This window comes from Anastrepha obliqua, chromosome 1, assembly GCF_027943255.1.
Source record: "Anastrepha obliqua isolate idAnaObli1 chromosome 1, idAnaObli1_1.0, whole genome shotgun sequence".
NCBI classification, from domain to species: Eukaryota; Metazoa; Arthropoda; class Insecta; order Diptera; family Tephritidae; genus Anastrepha; species Anastrepha obliqua.
In genome coordinates this window covers 103,257,112-103,278,435 of record NC_072892.1, presented here as the reverse complement: position 1 = coordinate 103,278,435, position 21,324 = coordinate 103,257,112, and the positions used below count along the sequence as shown (strand labels likewise).

The window sequence follows — 21,324 nt, the reverse complement described above, 5'->3', positions numbered from 1 at the left end:
TCAAATTTGGCACACGTTTTTTAAATCAAAAATACCTCCCCGCCCCCACTGTTTTTTTTTATTTTTATTTTTTTAAGGTTGTTTTTCACTACAAATATGGCGAAATTTTTCGCCAAAAATGCTCGTTTTACGTTTTTTTGCCACCAAAACTACAAAAATGAAAAAAAAAATTTATTAATGGGGGGGGGGGGGGAGCATTACGTCATACTTTAACTGAAAAATTCGACTTTTTTAGTTTCAGATGATTCTACGACGAATGCCGATTGGCACCGCAGAGCACCTCTCGAAAAACATATCTCCAAAAAAACTCTGTCATGGGCTTATTTGTCAATATTTTATTATTAATATTTTTTAAAAACTTTTTGAAAAGATGTACAATAACATGCAACTGATTTTATTAAAGTATCTTAAGCCATATTTCTGTAAAAAATTAAATTTTTTTTTTAGCGCTAAACCCTACCACCCCCTTAAGACTTGCATTTACACGCTTACAAGGTGCAATTGACTCAAGAACTAAAGCCTCTTGAACATTTCAAGCGTCGTCAATGGCCAGAATGGTGGCAGGAAATGGGAACAGTGAGTGACCAATTTTCGCAGAATGAGACACATTTTCACCTCAGTGGATTCGTCAATAAGCAGAATTGCCGCATTTGGGCGAATGATAATCCAAGAGTGATTGCCGAAAAACCAATGCACCTACAAAGAGTAACTGTTTGGTGCGGTTTATGGGCCGACGGCATCATCGGACCGAATTTTTTCCAAAATGAGGCCGGGCAGGCAGTTACTGTGAATAGTGTTCGCCTAAATTGGAAGATATGGATGTAGACAATATGTGGTTTCAACAGGACGGTGCCACTTGTCACACAGCTAACGAAACAATGGGTCTTTTACCCGAAAAATTTGATGGTCGAATAATCTCACGTCGCGGCGATGTCAATTGGCCGCCAAGATCATGGGATTTGACACCGTTGACATCTTTCTTTCGGGTTATTTGAAAGAAAAGGTGTACGTCGATAAGTCAGCAACAATTCAAGAGCTAAAGGATGAGATAATTCGGCATATTAACGGCATAGAACCTCAATTATGCCTCAGCGTCATCGAAAATTTGGACCATCGGATGGAGGTGTGCCGCCGAGGCCGCAGCGGTAATTTGGCCGATGTTTTGTTCCATACGTAATTGAGCCACACCAATATTATCATAATAAAGAGAAGTGACAATAGTTTCCTTAAAAAAATTGTATTTTATTCAAAATCAACACCGGCCCTTGAAACTTAACCACCCTTTATAATATTTGACAGCGCGTGTAGGAAATGACAGACCTGATCGTAAATATTCCTATAAGTTGCACTACAATTCAAGAGCAAATTTCCCCATTTTGTTCCTTTGAAACGATTTGTTCACTTGGAATTCGCAATTGGGCCGAATATAAGTCTTTCATGAAGCAAAAAAACTGTCACGGTGTTCTTGGTGAAAAGATTTTTAGAGGTATACTACCTAGTAGACCGTTATTCGGCTCTGAGCGAATTTGACAGATATGACGACGTCATTCCAAAGTAGAATCCAAAGATCCCCTCAAAACAAAAATGTTTTTCACCATACCTAACTAGCAAACCTGGTATCTATCATCCTTGCTGGTGGTCATGCACACAAAAATCTTTGCAAAGTAGGCGATAGTGAGAGAACACAATAACATTTCATTTTGAGGGGAAGTTGCAAGTTTTTACTGGATAACTTTTTACTTGTAAGAATTTGCAAATGAGGAGAACAGCTGACCACAAAGCAGAAATACACACCAAGTAATACTTGCAAATTGAGTCAAAGTTAAAAATTTAAACAAAACATAGTAATTAAAATGGAGAATGTAAGTAAATACAGGGTCTGGCACTCGAAGTGTAACCAATTAAAAAGGCTTATAAATTTAGTTTGGAAAATTACTTTCATTCAATTCAAGGTAAAAACTGTGTGAAAATAATACAAAATTAAGAAACAATTTACTTTTGCTCGATATGACCACCTTTTGCCTTGACAATGGCCTTGAGACGGTCCAGAAACTAATCGCAAGCTGCTCGAATGTGACATGCAGGTATTTTGGCCCACTCGCGGACCATAGCTATTTTCAGAGCCTCAAGACTAGTAAATCTTTTAGTTCGGACCTTTCTCTGCAAAGTAACGTTGTTTTTTAGCCATTCTTGGTTTGCTCAAGCTTTGTGAGACGGTGCCGAGTCCTGTTGAAACGTCCATGGTCTGCCACCGAAATGTTTGTCTGCCCACGGCTTTAAAGCAATCTCCAAAATACTTTCCCCGATAATATTTTGCATTTACCTTGACGCCAGGCTTGGTGAAAACGATCGAAGAGCGCCCATGTGCGGTTATCACGGCCCAAGCCATTACCTGTGGCGGATGCTGCCTCCAATCCAATAGTGGCCAATCGATGACTCAAATTCTCGTATGATCTGTCGGTCAAATAAACCCTATCGTTTTGGGAGCTTATGAATTGCCTAATTTGAAAAATTGTCTCATCAGAACACACAATGTTGGGAAATTGACCGCTTTCGGCCAAGCGTAGCAACTGCTTCGCTCTCTCAAGTCTGACTTGTTGCTGCTTTGGTGTGAGATCATGCGCCCTTTGGAACGTGTAAGGCTTGACTTTAAGATCATTTTTCAGTATGCGGCGGATGCTACGGTCAGATATTTTCAGTTCATTCGCCATTTGATTGGCACTTCGTCGGCGATTTCGCTCAAGTCGCTTCTTCACTTTTCGCACCATTTCACGTGACGTTGTAGTCTTTTGGTGACCACCTCCATGACGTTTCGCGATGCTACCAGTATCGTTGTAACGAGTAATGGTGCGATAAACAAAAACTTGATTTACTTTAAGGTGCTCGAGCTCACGAACAACCGCTGGTTGTGATTTTCCAGCCAAATATAATGCAAGCACACTATTACGTTTGAAATCCATTACTGATTTTCTTTTTCGCGTTTACTCTCGGCAAAATGCTTCCGCGCGCTTGTAAACAATACTCTGGACTGTCATTTAGCCAACACGGGCACGGGCATCAGCTGCGCGAGTGGTCTGAAGTTGGTTACACTTCGAGTGTCGGACCCTATATATTTTAGATAAAATTTCTAAAGTTTATTTGAAGTCATATATTAAATACGAAACGGCCAATGATATAGAGGTACACCTACATAATTCTCTTTTCAAACAATAGATATATATATATATATAATAGGACTATGTTTAAGTTCGTGCGGTTTTTTTTCGAAATTTGAAACTTTATTGACGTAAAATGGTTACAAATTTAATATTCAAAGTATTGTCCATCGCTTACTACTACTTTTTCCCATCTTTCTGGCAATTCACGGATTCCCTTTGTGAAAAATTCGGTCGGTTTTGCCGCAATCCACGAATCGATCCATTTTTTGACTTCATCGTAATTACGGAAGTGCTGGTCAGCCAGGCCATGTTGCATCGATCGGAAGAGATAGTAATCGGATGGCGCAAGGTCTGGACTATACGGCGGGTGGGGTAGGACATCCCATTTGAGCGTTTCTAAGTATGTTTTGACCACTTGTGCAACATGTGGCCGAGCATTGTCATGTTGCAAAATAACTTTGTCGTGTCTATCGGCGTATTGCGGCCGTTTTTCTCGCAGTGCTCGGCTCAAACGCATCAATTGTCGTCGGTAGACATCCCCCGTAATCGTTTCATTCGGTTTCAGTAGCTCATAATACACAACACCCAGCTGGTCCCACCAGATACACAGCATAACCTTCAGGCCATGAATATTCTGCGCCGACGTCGATGTTGAAGCATGGCCAGGGTATCCATACGTTGCCCGACGTTTTGGATTGTCGTAATGGACCCACTTTTCATCGCCAGTCACAATTCGATGCAAAAAACCCTTTCTTTTGTGCCGTTGAAGCAGTTGTTCGCATGCCATAAAACGGCGTTCAACGTCTCTTGGCTTCAATTCATACGGCACCCAATGGCCTACCTTTCGGATCATTCCCATGGCTTTTAAACGTTTGGAAATGGTTGATTGATCAACTCCCAAAGTTTTTGCAACCTCTTCTTGCGTTTGAGCCGGATCTTGATCGAGCAATTCCTCCAATTCGGTATCCATGAACTTTGGCGGCGCACCCTCGCGTTCTTCGTCTTCCAAGCCAAAATCACCACTTTTAAAGCGTGCAAACCACTTCTGGCACGTTCGCTCAGCTAGAGCATGCTCACCATAAACTTCCACCAAGATACGATGACTTTCGGCTGTTTTTTTCTTCATATTAAAATAATGAAGAAGAATTCCCCGCAAAAACACATTATTTGGCACGAAATTCGACATTTTCAAGTGTGGTAAAAATATTGTTGTTTACGCTTCAAATAAAAAACTTATACTGACGTTTGTGCCTTACGACAGTAGCTCTCCAATGAATGTTTGGAAATGTGGATCGATGGAATAATAATCAAGTTACGCCATCTGTTGTAAAACCGCACGAACTTAAACATAGTCCTATTATATAAATATATATAATTGGCGCGTACACCCTTTTTGGGTGTTTGGCCGAGCTCCTCCTCCTATTTGTGGTTTGCGTGTTGATGTTGTTCCACAAATGGAGGGACCTACAGTTTCAAGCCGAATCCGAACGACAGATATTTTTATGAGAAGCTTTTTCATAGCAGGAATACACTCGGAGGTTTGCCATTGCCTGCCAAGGGGCGACCGCTATTAGAAAAATCTTTTTCTTAATTTTGGTGTTTTATCGAGATTTGTAGGCAAGCACCAACCCATTCGGCTGCGACGCCAATAGATACGTTCTAAAATATTCGTGTAAAAAGAGAATTACAGGAAAACAATACTAAAAAATTCTTTTTAGAGTTCACCTAAAAATTGATTTCGTGCTTAGATATTTTAGTTCATTAAATATATTATAAGAAATAAATAATTAAACGGCGATATCAAAATCTACCGAATCTCAGAGACTTTCCCTAAAACTAATTTAAACGCTTCGTACATGCGTCGAAAAATCTTATCTGTCTGCTTATGAGATTTAAGAAAAATTCGTAAAATATTGAAAATCGTGTTAAAAAAAAATAATTCGTGTAATTTTGTTTTTCCTTTTGAACTCTTGTAAAAAAAATGCTCAAATTCGTGTACAAAAAAATCGTATAAAAAGAGAATTAGGTGTATATACTTCTGAACCACAGCCTCCAGTCACCGAAATACAAATCGAAAGCATTGAAGCTATCTTTTGAGTTTTATACTTGTACTTCTGGGCTATTAACTATTTTGGGAAAATATATCTAAGTACATATGTACCTGCATAGACGGAAGCAAGGAAAATATGAAGAAAGCTGTGATTGCCACAACAATACAACTGCTAATGGAATATTCTTCATCTGACAGTGATGATGAAATGGAATAAATTATTGTGGGCAAAATAAGATAATTTGATGCTAAGTTCGTTATTTTGCATTTTATTTTGTTCATTTTTTTTATTTAATACAATGTAGCTCAACTGAAAATTTTGTTTAATTTTGTGATTTTTCCCCCAACAATTTAACCAGCTGGATAATTTTTACATGAATAGACCTTACGTTGCGTTTTAAGGCACAGCTCACGGCATTCCACTCCAAAAGTCATTTATGGCTGCCAACAGAAATGTTTCCCCAACAAGCGCCTAGAAATAGGCAACAACTTGCTTGTCCTAATAAAATATGGAGAAGAGAATGCAAAGAATGTTAATGAAATGAGAACTCGAAAATGTTACCAGAGAATGTTAATTAAATCAGAGAATGTTAATGAAATGAGAAGGCTCAAATGTTACTGTTAAGTATTTTTCATGCAAATTGAGTTTTGAAAGGTTTAGGTAGGTAGGTAGGTATAGTGGTTGTCGTTTGACACACCTAGGCCTGCTGTAGACCCATTGTGATACCACCGGGGCTATCCCCCCTCCTTACTCTACATCGTCCTCATTGAATCAACCTGTGGCTTTGATATATCTAACAAGACTTGTTATTTTTTATATTGGCTACTTCTGCCAAGTTATTCAGGGAGCTTTTTCCTAGAATATTGAACCTTCTTCCATCCAGAGCTATGCACCCGCATAGAAAGTGTTCTATAGTCTCTTCTTCTTCAATGTCATTACAGCTTCTGCAATAGTCGTTATAGGGTGCTCCCAGTCTACTGGCATGACTGCAAATCAGACAATGCCCTGTTAGGACCACAAGAAGATTTCTCATGTTTTTCCTGTTTAGTTTCAACAGTCGGTTTTTGCGGCCCCTGTTCCATTCCGGCCACGTCATCCTACTAGTTGCACAGGTCAGGGACTGAGGTCATAGCCTGTTGGCAGCACTGATAGTGTGTTTCTCTATAAGCATCTTGCAAGTTGCTTAAGGTATAGGTATGTTTGCTTTGTCTGGTTGGATCGGTAATGTGGTACCCAATCTCGCCAGCTCATCTGCTTTGCAGTTGCTTTCTATGTCTCTATGAGCCGGCACCCAGAGCAGGTTTATTACAAAGTACTGTGATAGTTCTGTCAAAACGTCGATACATTCTTTTACTGCCTTCGAGTTAATATTAGGTGATTTTAAAGCTTTCAGGGCCGATAGACTCTCTGAATATATGTTTATATTTCTTGTTAAGAGGACACTTTTATTTAGGGCTAGCAGGCCTTCTCTGATAGACAATATTTCAGCTTGAAATACGCTGCAGTGATCCCGTAACCGGAATGAGATGTTGGCATTCATTCCTTCAGAATGAAAGCCTCCGCCTACTTGATCATTTAGCTTGGAACCATCAGTATAGATGCTGATAGCGCTTTTGTTGTCCATTACCCCACTGTCCCAATCTTCTCTCGTTGGGAAAGTTGTGGTAAAGGATGTGTTTAAATGCAACTCCACTGAGCTACAAAAGTCTGTCATTTGATGTAGGAAGGAGTATTCGTCTAGTACTCTTGGGTGACATCTTCTGTTAGTGGCTAAGTTGGAAGATTATCTTAACCTAAGTGCCGATTTTGCCGCCAGCTGTTTGCTGTAGGCCTCAATCGGTAATAGGTGCAGCATGACATTCATCGTTGCCGTGGGTGTAGTCTTTAGTGCCCCGCTTATGCAGAGACTAGCACCCCTTTAAATACTTTCTAGGCATTTTACTGTTGTTCTTTTCTCGAGTGTTGGCCACCAGACTAAGACACCGTATGTCATGATAGGCCTTACCACTGCTGTATAAGCCAGTGAACTATTTTTGGGGTTAGGCCCCATTTTGCCCCACAATTCTTTTGCATATATAGAGTGCTGTGGCTGCTTTTTTTACTCTATCATTAAGGGGTAACACCACTGTACACGCGTAAAATAAACACAATTTTTAAAGAATTTTTTTGTATAGAAGGAAAGGGAAAACAATCACTCTGATTTGGGAAGTTATTACTTATATACTAAAATACAAAACTACAAAGTTGGATCGAAAAATTTTACAAAATGGCGGCATTGGAGACATTTTTGTAATGTGGTTTCTCTTGAAGGAGCTCCGCGGCACGCAGCACAGAAGGTGCAAATTTTAATCTGGAACAACGAAACATTTTTTTTCTTAATCTAGATAAGAATAGCTAGAGAAACACGTAGGGGATTTAAAAAATATTTATTTTTGTGGAATTAGCAAGCATTTGAAGTAAAAACTCTATTTTGGACTAAAAAAACGGCACTTAAATAATTATAACAATCGTTTAAATTAATCTATCGAAAATCCCCTACGCTCTTCTCTTAAGAAGGTTATTATACAGACGTAGTGAAAAACCTGATTAAAAATATTTAAAATTGTTTGAGTTATGCTGCGTGCCAATTTCAGAAAACGTGTTTTGAGTGTAGGGAACGGATTTTACGAAGCAATAATGATAGATTTACCAAGTTTGGCCAATACTATGGTGAAAAACAAAATTAAGAGGGGAACTTCGGCTGCCACGTTACGGAAGATTCGGCAGCCGAATTATACACAATAATTTCGTATGTATTCACTTACTCGTCCAATCAGACGTTGTGGCTGATTTTTTTTATTTTTTGTGCATCATTAACAAATTCTTAGTTTTTTCATAAACAAACCGATTCATTTCCCTGGCTGCGTCAGCTCATCAACTGATTCTGTCCAATTCGCTAAAAGCCGGCTAACGGTCTGATATTCGCCACACCATTAAACATATTTTCATAATGGGATTTCAGAGCATCGACCACACTGAGTTTTTCACCACTCAAAAAATTTAAAACCCAATATCTCTCTCACCTCAACAACTCACCTATTAAATTTTTTACTATTTTCTTGTTTTTGAAATAAGGGAAAACATAAAATTTTTTCGACCAAATTAAAAAAAAAAAAACAAGCATATACACAGCACACAAGCTCTGATTTAATTGCTCTGTTTTTTTTAGTAAGGCGGCTGAAATCAAAATGTGAGAAACATTATCAAAGGTGCCTCCACACCAATGGAACCGCGTTAGCTTTTCTTAAAGGTGGAGCCGCGTTTTGTCTACTGACACAACAGGTTCTTGCGTCCAGAGGAGCTTCAATAAAAAAATAATAATCTAACTGGCCTTGCCACCTAATTAATTAGATATTATAATAGCATTAAATACTTGGTCTATCTTTCTGTTTCTACTGCTGCTGCCGGTGTTGTTGCTGCAGTCGCAGCAACGTTTTTTTACGTTCTCTCTAGCCATGCTTCGAAGATTTCCAATGCCACGCTTCCCCCGCGCTGATGTAATAACCAACAAATAAAATATGTCACATCATTACAAGAAATTCAAATTTGATTTATTTTAAATTTTTTAGTTGACAAAGATAATATGGAGTAATTAATGGATTGTATGTTGAAGGGAATTCTTTTGAATAGGTTTTTCATTCATTTTGTGCTCTTTTTAATTGAATTTTTTTAATTAAATAAAATCGTTTGGTCTTCTTTCCGAATAAACAAAACCTAATAAAATATTCGAGCTGACTTTAATTAATCAAAATACTCATAAAAAATGTAAATAAATTGTACAAACCCATTTTGATTTTTTTTTTAATTTCACAATTGATACTTAATTAACTAATTCAGCTCCCTTGGCAAACAGAAAAAAGCAAATTCACGAATAGCAATAAACAAAGTTTCATACAGGAAAGTGAACGTTTTAATTTCTAACAACGGAAAAGAAAAAATTACAAAAATACTATTCAAATTAAAATATTCATACCTACTTATTTATAAGTACTTAATAGTAAAAAATGACAGCATATTTTCATTTGTAGTCTTTTGATACGTTTTAAAATAACTTCAATTAAATGACTTGAGCATTTGGCTCGTTTTTCTAGAGCGTTTTCAATCTAACAAAAACGTTCAGTCTCAAAATACATACATACGAGTATATTCTCCTCATGATTCTCTTCTCACATTCACGATTATATATGTAAATATTATACGTATGCAAGTAGCGCTGTTTATGCATCGCTGTCGCGTGGCCGTTTTAAGCACAGCTCGATTACATTGTCATGGTCGGCCACACTAAATTTGGACTTCCTTATATTCGAGTCAAGTACACGCAAATTATACGTATAATTTTGTTCTATTTTGCTGAGGCTAATGGACATTTCGTGGGCCAGCTTCTTTGCGGGCTGCGACAATGTAACTGGCATGCGCCCGCAACGTTTGATTGGGCTTATCACATCCGACAGCTTACACTCGTACATTTCACCATAGTCAAGCACTTCCCATTCGCCATTCTCCATATTCCAAGTGAAAAGTATGCGGCACTCAAATTGACGACGATGGAAAGCGCAGTCCAACTTGCGTGAACAGTTGAGGCAATTCGTTGGCGATGTTGGTAGTTGATCGCGAGCAGAGAACTGTGCCATTAACAGACAAATAATGGTTTGACTGACTGGGCAAACCTAGCAAGCGAAAAGTAAGACAAATTAGACGAATTCTATTATTCTTTGCATTACAGAAATGTGTACAAATGTATATGAGACTTACCCTGATTAGCTCACACGCCCAATCATAGAATACATCATAGGTTTTTTCATTCTTCTGGCAAAGCGCACTTATTGCATAGTACGTGAAAGTTTCCAAATCAAATGAGTGTTGCGTTATTACTACACTGGCACAATTGAGTTGTTGGTATGTTGCCTGCGATACCATTTGCATTTCTGAATAGCACGAGCCATGCACCTCAACGGGCAGCGATGTATGATAGCCGGGCGAAATGCAATCATCTACGGGAGAAGAGCAGAATATTTTAATAAAAATTGTGTTGCATTTAGTTAGCAATAAAACGTACCTTCTTCACTGGTTATAACCGATGCAGCGTCGTCTTCCTCCACAAAGCGCCTTTTGAATTTTTTCGTACACAGCGGTTTCTCTAGTATTGTGCCCGCCTGTAGGGGCATCTCCACCACACGATTTTCTTCACGACGCGGCGACAGGAATGGCGCATTCGGTGACATGGTGCCACTCAAGTCTAGATGCCGCTTGGCCATAGACACTTGCAGTGGCGATAAAGTGCCCAGCGGCTTGAAGCTAAGCATTTGCTGTGTGGCTGTTGAAATGGTCTGCGGTGGCGATATGGAGCCGTAAATGTGGGCTGGTGTCACATGTCGGCTGGGTGAGCGTATCAGACCACCAGCAACAGGTGAACTGCAAGGCGGCGAACGAAATCCCTGTTGCAACGACGTTATGGGCGAGGCGCGATGTATAGGAGGCGGCGTGCAATGGCGAGCGTCGCTACAATTGGACGGGGAAGCATGTGAGGGCCGTGGCGAGGATGACGGTGAAGCACATGGCGAATTGTAGAAATGATGAGAGCCGCTTGCAGCAGTTGTGGTCGCTGAGCGATGCAGTGAACGTGTACTGCTACTGCCATACGATGTAGTATAATGCGACATAGCGAGGTTTTTGTTGGCAGAACGTATCTTCGTAAACGGTACAATATTCTCGGTGTTGTCCTCAGAGAATTCATACTTTTTATCAGCTAAACGGCGTTTACGCAATGTAGAAATCTTTTCACACTTTTCGTTGTCCTCTGAGAATTCATAAGCATTTAGGCGATCGGCCATGGTTGCTGATGTTGCCGGACTGCTGGAAGTGGGAATTGTAGTTTGCAGATCGATGCTTGTAACGCCATTACGGAAGGATTTTGTGACAATGCGATGATGGCGCCTGCCACGATGATTGATCAGGCTAAAACGTGCAGTACTACCACCGCTGGGGCTATTATTGATCCCTGTCGACGTAGTATTAGCTGTGGTATCGGCAGCTTTGGCGTTGCTACTTGTTGTAGTGCTGCTCGAAGCAACTGTAGCGTTGGGTGAAGCGCTGCCGCTGCATGTGAAAATTACTTCATCGTAAGTTTTTCGTGAAATAAATGCTACTGCCGAGCTCGGTGAAGTAACGGATGCATCACTTTGTGAAGGCCGTATAGGCGTTTCGCTGGAATGCGTCGAATCCGTTTCGACGTCACTAAAATCGGCAATAATGCGAGCGATAACGTTATTGTGATTGTCACAACTAGCTTGCTCATCAGCAGTGAGCGGCATCAGACGACGTTCCATACTCGATGTGCTCGCCGCTGATGATTCATGGCATGGTGTGCTGCGACTAGATGTCAACTGTTGGTGTTGCTGTTGAGGTTGTATGGCATTGATTGCACTAGCGGGAGGTATCAATTCAATGTGCATCATATGCACAAAACCATTTGAAACTATTAAAATACGCTCGGGGCAAATCAGATTAATTTGCGAGCTAAATTTTGGATCGGATTCAGTTGAGGAATACTTGGTGTGTATAGTGAGATTGCACTTCAAGCACAACATGTGCCAGCGAAAGACTAAAAGCAGAAATGGGATTTTACACTGGTTTCATATCGTATTTTTTGCAAATTGGCTAGGTTGTTTACTTACAGGTGCTATCTTCATAATCTCGTAATTTTTTACATTCCAAACAACCGAGTCTAGGAACTTTAACATAAGTTATGTATGATTCTTCATTCTCATTTTCAGCGGCGCCATGAACAATGAGAATGCGAGGATCGGCACACTTCCACTGAGTCATTGTTACTTTTTTCAGATTGTCAACGCCATGATCGTCAAAAAGGCAGCATTTGAAGAAGCTGCGAAGCGGTTTATGTGGTTGGTATACCCAGAAGTACAAACTGAAATATATAAATGTAAATTGTTTGATGTTATAACTATGACCGAATAGAAATTTATCTTTCAAATTCAAAATTTGTCTAAGAATTAGGGCACTTACCTGTACTTATATCCATTACTAAAGGAATAGTGATTAGCAATCATATTGTCATTGCAGCATACCTTATAGCTCAGCAGGAACTGACCACAGGCGCTAAGACCCATAAACATGTGTCTGAAAAAATGAAAAATTTAATCAACTTTTAGGGCTTTCCTTTAATGAAAATACTTTTTGTACTATCAAAGTGTTGAAGTTACTGTTGTTGTAATTATTCCAAATCGTTGCAATGCACGAAAGTCGTGTAAATGATTTTTTTCGATAGCACATTACTTTTTATTTCTTTCTTACTTACCCCTGTAGGAAGCAGTTCGGCACAATATCCTTGAGGCAAAATCTTAATCTATTTGGCACTTGGTCGAATGCGCGTTCTGGTGCCTGAACCAAACGTTTTCTACACGTGAAATTACCAGTCCGCTGGAAATAAAACGTTAAAGTAAATAATGTTTATTTGTGTTCACTGAATATCACTCCCATTAACTCACTTCTCTGTTGTAAATTTTCTGCACCAAATTTTTAGGGCTGTTGTTTACGCTTGTCATTTCCCTAAACCCATAGAGTTGTTGGCGCTGCTGTTGAGCATAACTACTCGCACCGTCCGAATCATCAGAACTATCTTCAGCCGTTGAGAAGTCATCATCTTCTTCGGAGGAAGCGGATAGTGACTCAGCGAAAGTACCAAAATCGGCTTCCATCGCCTACAACTGCTCGATTTCTTCCACAACTATTATTGATGGAAGCACCACGTCTGGATCGGGATAGTATGTACGCTGTATACAGACTGTATAGTTGTACCTTCACTTTCTCCTTCTCCTTTCTAGCACTTTGCCTGTCTACCTCGTCGAACCAGCTTCTCAATCTATTCTTAATCAATGCTAAGCAAAGCTTTCTCGCCCTATAACTATCATGTTTCAATTGACTCTTTAATAGAACTTATTCCTGAAAGTTACATACATCATCAAGTGAATATAACAACGTATTTTATTTGGCCACTACGCTTAAATTTTGAATTAATTAAAATTTTTGCACTAGTCGCGTCGGCCAGCCGAACAAAGGTGAAAATAAAAATGCAGCCGATCTTAGCGTCGCTGTCGCTATCGTTTGGTTCATTACAAAGTAGCCGCGGCTACAATTGTCAAGCACAAGTGAGAGGGAAATATAAACAAATCCATTCGCTAACGGTGGTGAAAGTGAGAGGCACTGAAAATTTGACAGTTATTTTGACAATCAGCTTGGTAATTTGTCCGGCTTTTGCGAAGGCTGCCACCTTTATTGGTTGTAAACCAATCAGCTGATGTGGAAAATAAGAATGAATAGAATAAAATAATAGGGTTACTCATCACAACTTCGATACCTTGGCGATTTGTTAATTGGCAGTTCGGCAAACTTACTTATTTATTAAATACCTATAATGGTGTGATGCTTAGATTGTATTTCTGAATTAAAAAATATGTTTTGAAAATAACAAAATTGAAATGATTTGATATTTATTGAAATAATATGAAACTTTTTCGTTGGAGGCACAAAAAACGTGCTGCCGAGAACGTTTATTATAAACTTTTAGTTCATAAAAAATAGAAACACTTATGTAAAAATGCAGTTAATTCAAGTTACTTGTGGTGAAAATCTAAAGCCGACAGCTAACCCTTCTCAAATGGAAAAATTTTTTTAGATTCTTTACAAGGCTCATACTTAAATAGTGTCATAATCCGAAAGGAAGCAAATTTTTTATATAAGTATGACCCCACGTTCATATTTTATGCTATGTTTTTCTCGATGCTTTTAGTTATTTGAATAAAAAAGCTTTATGTCCTACAGTTTTTAACATTTAAATAAATGTATAGCGGACTCACAACTACAACCATCAATTTTTTGCTGTGTGGAAATTAATAATATGTCTTCTTCGTCACTTTGCGAACCCCTTGAATATATTTTTAGTCCTTTAAGGTTTGCAACAAACAATCATACGACATCGCTATGAACACCCTAACTACATGAAATCTGACAAGGCATCTTAATCGTACAACCACGTTTGCTTACGCTCCAATATATTTCGAAATTAAAACAAACAACCAAATGAGTCTCAAAAAACGAAATGTTTTATCTCCCATTTGTACGATTTATCTGGGAGATATTGCCGAAATAAAATCTTTATATTTATTGTGCACATTTGCTCATCCACACACAAACGTTGGCTCATTCAAACGAACTGAAGCTTTTATTTGCAATGATTCACGATAGTCGGAATTTATACAAGGGATCGCGATCAGCAGCATTTTTATCTGCAACCTGAGTATTTCAACATTAAGCTAGATATACACGGGGCAACCGTTGAAGCAACATGTTGCCTTTGTTTAAGAAACACGTTGCGACCGTTCCTTCAATCTCAGTATTGTGTATAACTGTGGTGCAGGAAAGGTACAAGCGGAAGATACGTAAAATTAAATTTTTTAAATGATCGACGAAATGCGTAAAATTACCGCTCTTATTATAATTGACGAACTTTTGTACGAAAATGAGGGAGAAGAGATGCAACAAAAGAAGAGAAAAAAAATCTGGTCCAAAAATTGGCTTTTAAAAAAATCGAATATTCGAACGAGAGGCTGCTGAAAGAACTGAAGGAAAATGAGTCAGCGGACTATAAAAATTACATGAGGATGGACGAAGCCCTGTTTAGAAAATTGTTGGACTTCGTAAAGGCCAAAATAACGAAACAAGATACCACAATGAGAGAGGCAATATCAGCAGAAATTAGACTGGCAATAACTTTGCGGTATCTTGCAACAGGAAACGCTTTTGCGGACTTGAAATTTTTATCAATTTTATTGTATTCATTTTTTAATTGTTCGTATGCTTTTTTTCTAAATTTTTTATTTTTATATTTTTCACTACTTATATCCCACAGCTCTCTCAAATTTTTATATTCGTTAATAAAATTAACATAATTTTCATTATTTTCAATTGCCATTTTTTTCCTTTTTCACTTTATTTTACTCCGTGCGAGCCTTCTTCGTTGCTTGTGTTCAACGAACTGAACGAGTAAAAGCAGTAAACAATGATACACACGAAGCAACGGTTGCAGCAACCTCTCCCAAAAATCAAATTTATTTTATATTTCAGGCAACGGTTGCAGCAACACGAAAATCATTTGGCAACACAGCTACACACGAGGCAACGGTTGCTTCAACATGGCCGAGTTGCTGCAACGGTTGCCTGGTGTGTATTTAGCTTTAGAGTTAGTAATATCATCGCCCTAAAAATTTTCGAAGCTTTTAAAGCACAAAAATTGTAGAATACAAGATTTGGTCTTCCGAAGAAAAATTTTGAGACCAACATTGGCTACTAGGGACTTGACATCAAAATTGTGCCCGCTCATTTTACACAGCGTAAATTAATTGTTGTTCAGACGGCAATGATGGGTAGAGACTGATTGATTTATTTTTTCTTATATGACTGACACAATTCCAATTTTTGCTAATCTTTTTGATGTTGGTCACATCTTTGCACTCTATGCATAGCGTTTAAAAGATGTGTCAAGATTTTAGAGGTCCTCTGTTAAATTCTCTTTTTAGGTTTGATAAGTTTAGGAGCAAAAGCCTCTGATTCATCGAATCTGACTGATCCACCGCTCTATTAATTGCCTCATGAACTCCATCGATCATAGGAAATATTGTCTCGTAAACATTATCTTCCCGACCATTTTAAACATTTTCTTCTATGTCGTCGGCATGAAATTCCATAAAATTCGAAATCTTGTCGACTATCCAAATCTGGATTTTTGTGTTTTTTTTTTTTGCAGAAATTACTCAAAATATTGAAAGCCGAAAAGTGTTTGGCTCGCCTTTCAGTTAATCGCACTTAAAACCACCCCTGGTCCGTTTCCCGGTTAACAGACTACCATTTATTAGGTTTTTGTAATGAAACTTACAGTCAACTTGATAACTTTTAGCAATTATTACAAACTAAAACTATCTCCTTTCATTCCCACAAACTTTCAAAGAGGGGAAAATAGAGAGCATAAAGTGACTTAACATTAGAAAACAAACAATTTAGCATAAAAGAAACGTGCAACTATATGAATATCAAGGTATGATTCGAAAATTTTTGATTTCCTCGCCAAGAAAGTTTGTAAGTTTTTTTGGATTATATACTTTTGTGGATGCTTTTCTGCTTGGGAGAAAATATTGACAAATTTTCAAGAAATTAACAAAACGGTTCGATAAGTAAATAAGGCGTGGTAAAATGCTCCGACACTTTTCACAAACTGAAGAAAACTTCGTACTAAATCCAATAACTTCTGTCTAAGAAGAGCTACTCAAAAGTTGCTCTCGAATGTGATCTCTAGTACAGATTTTTTTAGTGAATAAACGACTTTCTGTTACTAGGAGCTATTTAGACAACTAAATAAGTTGTGCGTGTATTGTCATGCATATCATGACACCATTGATACGAAGCAACATTTTGTAAAAAATAAACGGTGGAATTAAATATTCCTCACAATATGACCATCTCTGTTAAATTTTAATGAATTGCGCACTTTTTTCATTCTACTATGATATTTGAGTTGTCAAATTCCAGTCAAGGCGAATTCATACAAGGTGTGGTTCGTAGAGCAGCTGATGTACATTTTTCTTGCATTTTGGTATTTTAAATGCAAGATTTATCCATTTTTTGTTGTTGCTTTATTTGTTTTCATTATAATTGAAAGTCTGACATTCAAATCACCAAGTTGAAAAACAAACGTGGAAATATTGTGTTACCCTAGTAAAGTCACCTTGTACAAATTCGCTTTAATTCCAGTTGTCAAAATTGTCGTTTTGAGGTTACGATTTTCCATTGGTGCTGTTGGTCGTTTAAGATTTGCGAGCTCCGTAAATTGGTAATTTCGTAATAAAATTGTAAAAAGTGTTAGGAAAAGTATATTTTTATTGAAATAAAATTGTGAAAGTAGTTGTGTTGGAAATATGAGTTTAATCAATTAATTTCGTTTATATTACAGACTTTTTGGTGATTGAACGCAACTTACATAACACAACAGTAATCACAATGTCGCAGGCTCCAGTACGTGTATCGCCTTTAATCAAATTTGGCCGCTGGTCTTTGCTAGTAGTAGGCATTGGCTATGGTGCCTTCCATCAGAACAGGTTGTCCAAGAAGGAAGAGAAGGTACGCATAATCGAAGCGCAGCAAAAGGTTGTACGTGACGCCAAGTTAGCCGAAGAGAAGAAGCGTGCGGTAGAGGCTGAAATTCGTGCGTTGGAGGAACTTTCCAAGCCAAAAAAATAAGCTATTGACTCCCGCAGGACGTATATTTTATATTATCCACAATTGAAACGATGCGATTTCAATAAAAAAGAAATATTGTAAAGGCATCTATTGATTGTGAATTTCCCCAACTTTGGAAATTAGTGATATTCAACGATTCAACTCCAGCTGTTTTGCGAGCCAGTGTTTTAATTTATAATTAAAACTGGTTATAATAAAAATATATGTAAAAAGTGATGAATTGAGTTGATTTCTAGTGAATTATTTATGAAGTGCCTCTTGTTTTTACCTCACGAAAACTACACGACCACAAATTATCACACACATACTTAAATACGTCTAGTTTCTTTGACGAAGGAGGTTGGGACAAATTCTATCTTCTCAATTTTTGAAATGTACAGTAGATGATTAGGTTGTCCCTATTTTCAGACCAAGGCATATGTAAAAATGACAAATAGTAAGTACAATACTTATTTAAATTTATATCAAAATATGTAATAACGTGGAGCAAAAGCAATCGGTTCTATGCTAATAGAACGACCCGGACTTATGTACGGCCAAGGATTATCAGCCCCACAGCATTCTCCAGCTATAGAGAATATTTATGCTGCTGCAACAACAACTATTTAAAAAAGATTCCTTGATTTGATATAAGTCAAGAGGCATTATTGAATATAATTTAAATCAAACCAAACATTTTTCCTTACTGGAGTAGCTTTCAAACTAAAATATGCTTAAATCTAGTTATTTTTTATATCTAAATATGTTGTCTCAAATTATGTTTTGATTTTTCATACATTTTTGAACTGCACTTTTGTATTCTTACTGAGCATCAAAATATAGCAGTACATCAATTGAAAATCCCTCTTTTATAAATCCACCACCAGCTGACTTTTGCGGCATTGCTCTGTAATGCTGCCATATTTAATAAATGAAAATGTACGAAAGAAATCTTAATTTAACTTTGCTCTGGCAGCGCTCTCACACTGAATAAGTTGTTGTTGAAAAGACCGCGAAAATAAAGTTTGAGTGGAAATTGTTGGATCAATAAAGTGTTTAGGATGTCTTTCAAATTAAATTTATATTATCAGTACTGAGCATTCAAATACATAGTATGGCATACAGCTCGAATTTCGACGGTTTTAATACATTAGGTAGTGCTAAATATAGTACCACCCATGTTAAGCAACCGGTGAAGTATGCAATACCCGGCCCCTTCACAAAGTCGAAGCTGCTGCAGGACTGCCCGGAAGCGGATATACGTGTACTCAAGGAAGCAGCCGCAAAAGTGGTTGCGCAGCCAGGTGAGTAATTTCAAGCAAATTTCTTTAATAAATAATTTGCATAACATTTATTCGATATAGCATCCGCTTTACTGCGCTCGCCATTATCCGCGAAGTGGTCGCATATTACAACGGGCTGTACAACGATTGATAATTGCTTGCGCGGTGGTATCGCAACGCGTGGCATAACAGAGATTTGTGGCGCATCAGGTGTTGGGAAGACACAATTGCTGCTACAATTGTCTCTGACGGTGCAGCTGCCCAAGCAGCTGGGAGGCCTGGGTAAAGCAGTCGCCTTTATTTGCACCGAAGACACCTTTCCTTCAAAGCGTCTCTTCCAGCTGGCGAAAGTGTTTGAGAAACGCTTCCCCGATGTCCAAATGAATTACATGGGAAATATTTACATTGAACATGTGCTAGAAGCGGTATAGGTTGTTGAATATTTTAGAACTACGTAATTTCTACTTGTAATTTTACATTTTTAACCCTTATTACAGGATGACCTACTTAAATGTGTGGGAGTGCGTCTGGCAAATTTAATGGAATCACTAAGCATTGGCCTTATTATAATTGATTCAGTAGCAGCGATTTTTCGTACGTACAACAACTACATCAAGCGTGCGCGGGATATGCGAAAATTGGCCAACAACCTGTTGCACTACGCCGACAAATACAATTGTGCGGTTATTTGTGTGAATCAAGTACTACATATTGAAGAGTTTGTTTTCAAATCGAATACATTTTCCTATTATGCCCTTAGGTCGCCACGGTGAGCGATGCGGCGAAAGAAACACCTTGCTTGGGTTTAGCTTGGGCGCATTTAGGCCGTTCGCGCATTAAACTCTCTAGAGTTCCGAAAGAAGTAAAAATCAATGGTGACTTATTTACTGTGCGCCGATTCGAAATCGTATACTCACCAGAGACACCAAACGAAGTAGCTGAGTTTTTGATCACTACCGGCGGTGTAGTCGATGTTCCTGTATAGAATAGATACGCTTCACTTCATTACGCTTAAATTTCTAAAGTACACATGTCAATGTTTGTATTTAACTAATATATTTATTTGCGTTCTTTTTAATTTGTTTCCGCACAGTTATTGTTAAGCTTACAATGCTCGTGTTTTGTACATTCAATAAATAGTTAAAGTTTGAATAATATATGTATTTCTATACATTTAATATTCGTAAACACGTGCAATTGTACACACATACATACATGACTATGAACTATGTACATAAGCATGAATATACATATGATTCAAAGGATTTACTTGTACCCCTTAAATAAGCTGAAAATGATTCTGCTAGAATACGTTTGAGCATAATTCATTTTGGGTAAGATTTCATTTGATGCTACAATTTACATATATACATACATACGCGCATTTCTGCGCACATTGGACAAACAAAATTTTCTTTATAAGGACATTTCCCAATATTTTAAATAGTTATAGGTATAATTCTTGAAAGCGATCCTTTGTCTTATTCCTGAGTCCATAGTGTTTCAATGCTTTAATTCAACATATTTCGGATTTTTATGAGGTCTTGTGTGTGATTTATATCCGGCCAATCCAGCATCATTCGCCAAACATGTATGGGAAATGTTTATGCTGCTGCAACAACAACGACAAGGGTATCATAGTGATAAGAGGATTTAATTTTTTTTTTGTTTTTTGTTTTTTGTAATTAACTAAACTGGGTATGTAAAGTTCGGCGAGGACTGGACTTCCTTATTTGTTTGTTTATTTGTTTAAAGTGAGTTTGGTAAAATAATTTCATATTTTTTAGTAAGAAAGTGTGTAAGTATAATTATGTGTGCACAACTCGCATAACTTGATGACGAGAAATCAAATGCGCCAAAAATGCAGTTTAAGATGACCCACATAACCTCAAAAATTTGGGCCAAAATCTTTTAAGTTAAAATACCGCGGAAGCCAATGGCAAAGTACATATACTTTTGCTCTTTAATTTATTTATTTTAATTTCACAGAACGCGGAATATTTCTTTTTATAATCTGGCCGGTTGGCGTTATTTCAAAGTTTTTTTATCTCAAGTTTGTTAAGCAATTCAAGATGCACTTATTAATTTTATTTGTTAAAAAATCGGGGAATATTCAGTATAATGTCGCACGCTTTGAAAAAAAGCGTATTTAAAGGGGAGAGGGGTATATCCCCATCTTAAAACTAAAACTGTATCCACCGGAAGTTTATAGTTTTTAATTAATTTCTTGTGAAAGTTATGCAATTAAGCCAGAAGTTAGTGCTGCCAGACACCTCAAAAAGGAAAGAAGTTCGAATGCAGGTTGAATTTTAGAGAGACGCGGAAAAGAGGTTGTTTGTACATTTATAGAATTTCTTTCTGGGCCGCGATTCAATACAAATTACCCTCATTAATTAAAAGGTCATAAGTATGTTTGCAGTATGGAGACACGATAACTCCATCCCCATCATCAACACTGAATTCAAATACTTCATTTCCGTTCATATTTTCATTTGCAGGCATCCGGCA

The 21,324-nt window shown here is 37.8% G+C and overlaps 3 protein-coding genes across 4 annotated transcripts; 2 read left to right on the top strand and 1 right to left on the bottom strand.

Moving 5' to 3' along the window:
* Positions 1 to 8,777: 8,777 nt before the first annotated feature.
* On the bottom strand, positions 8,778 to 13,451 carry LOC129253450 (uncharacterized). The gene is made up of 7 exons (XM_054891824.1): positions 12,754 to 13,451; positions 12,564 to 12,685; positions 12,272 to 12,385; positions 11,923 to 12,173; positions 10,305 to 11,849; positions 10,001 to 10,239; positions 8,778 to 9,915 (listed from the first exon to the last, which is right to left on the bottom strand). Exons 1-7 carry the CDS (start codon positions 12,961 to 12,963, stop codon positions 9,466 to 9,468), a joined length of 2,931 nt encoding a protein of 976 aa, XP_054747799.1. The 5' UTR covers positions 12,964 to 13,451; the 3' UTR covers positions 8,778 to 9,465.
* A 3,592-nt stretch (positions 13,452 to 17,043) lies between these two features.
* On the top strand, positions 17,044 to 17,770 carry LOC129248699 (ATP synthase subunit e, mitochondrial). 2 transcript variants are annotated; one of them, XM_054888328.1, is made up of 2 exons: positions 17,044 to 17,147; positions 17,268 to 17,770. In XM_054888328.1, exon 2 carries the CDS (start codon positions 17,315 to 17,317, stop codon positions 17,552 to 17,554), a length of 240 nt encoding a protein of 79 aa, XP_054744303.1. In that variant the 5' UTR covers positions 17,044 to 17,147; positions 17,268 to 17,314; the 3' UTR covers positions 17,555 to 17,770. The 2 variants fall into 2 exon arrangements, with proteins under 2 accessions (XP_054744303.1, XP_054744311.1); XM_054888336.1 differs by having other exon boundaries at positions 17,105 to 17,185.
* Positions 17,771 to 18,515: 745 nt separating this feature from the next.
* On the top strand, positions 18,516 to 19,975 carry LOC129249156 (uncharacterized). Its single transcript, XM_054888822.1, has 4 exons — positions 18,516 to 18,837; positions 18,898 to 19,241; positions 19,314 to 19,517; positions 19,577 to 19,975. Exons 1-4 carry the CDS (start codon positions 18,648 to 18,650, stop codon positions 19,799 to 19,801), a joined length of 963 nt encoding a protein of 320 aa, XP_054744797.1. The 5' UTR covers positions 18,516 to 18,647; the 3' UTR covers positions 19,802 to 19,975.
* The last annotated feature ends 1,349 nt before the right edge of the window (positions 19,976 to 21,324 follow it).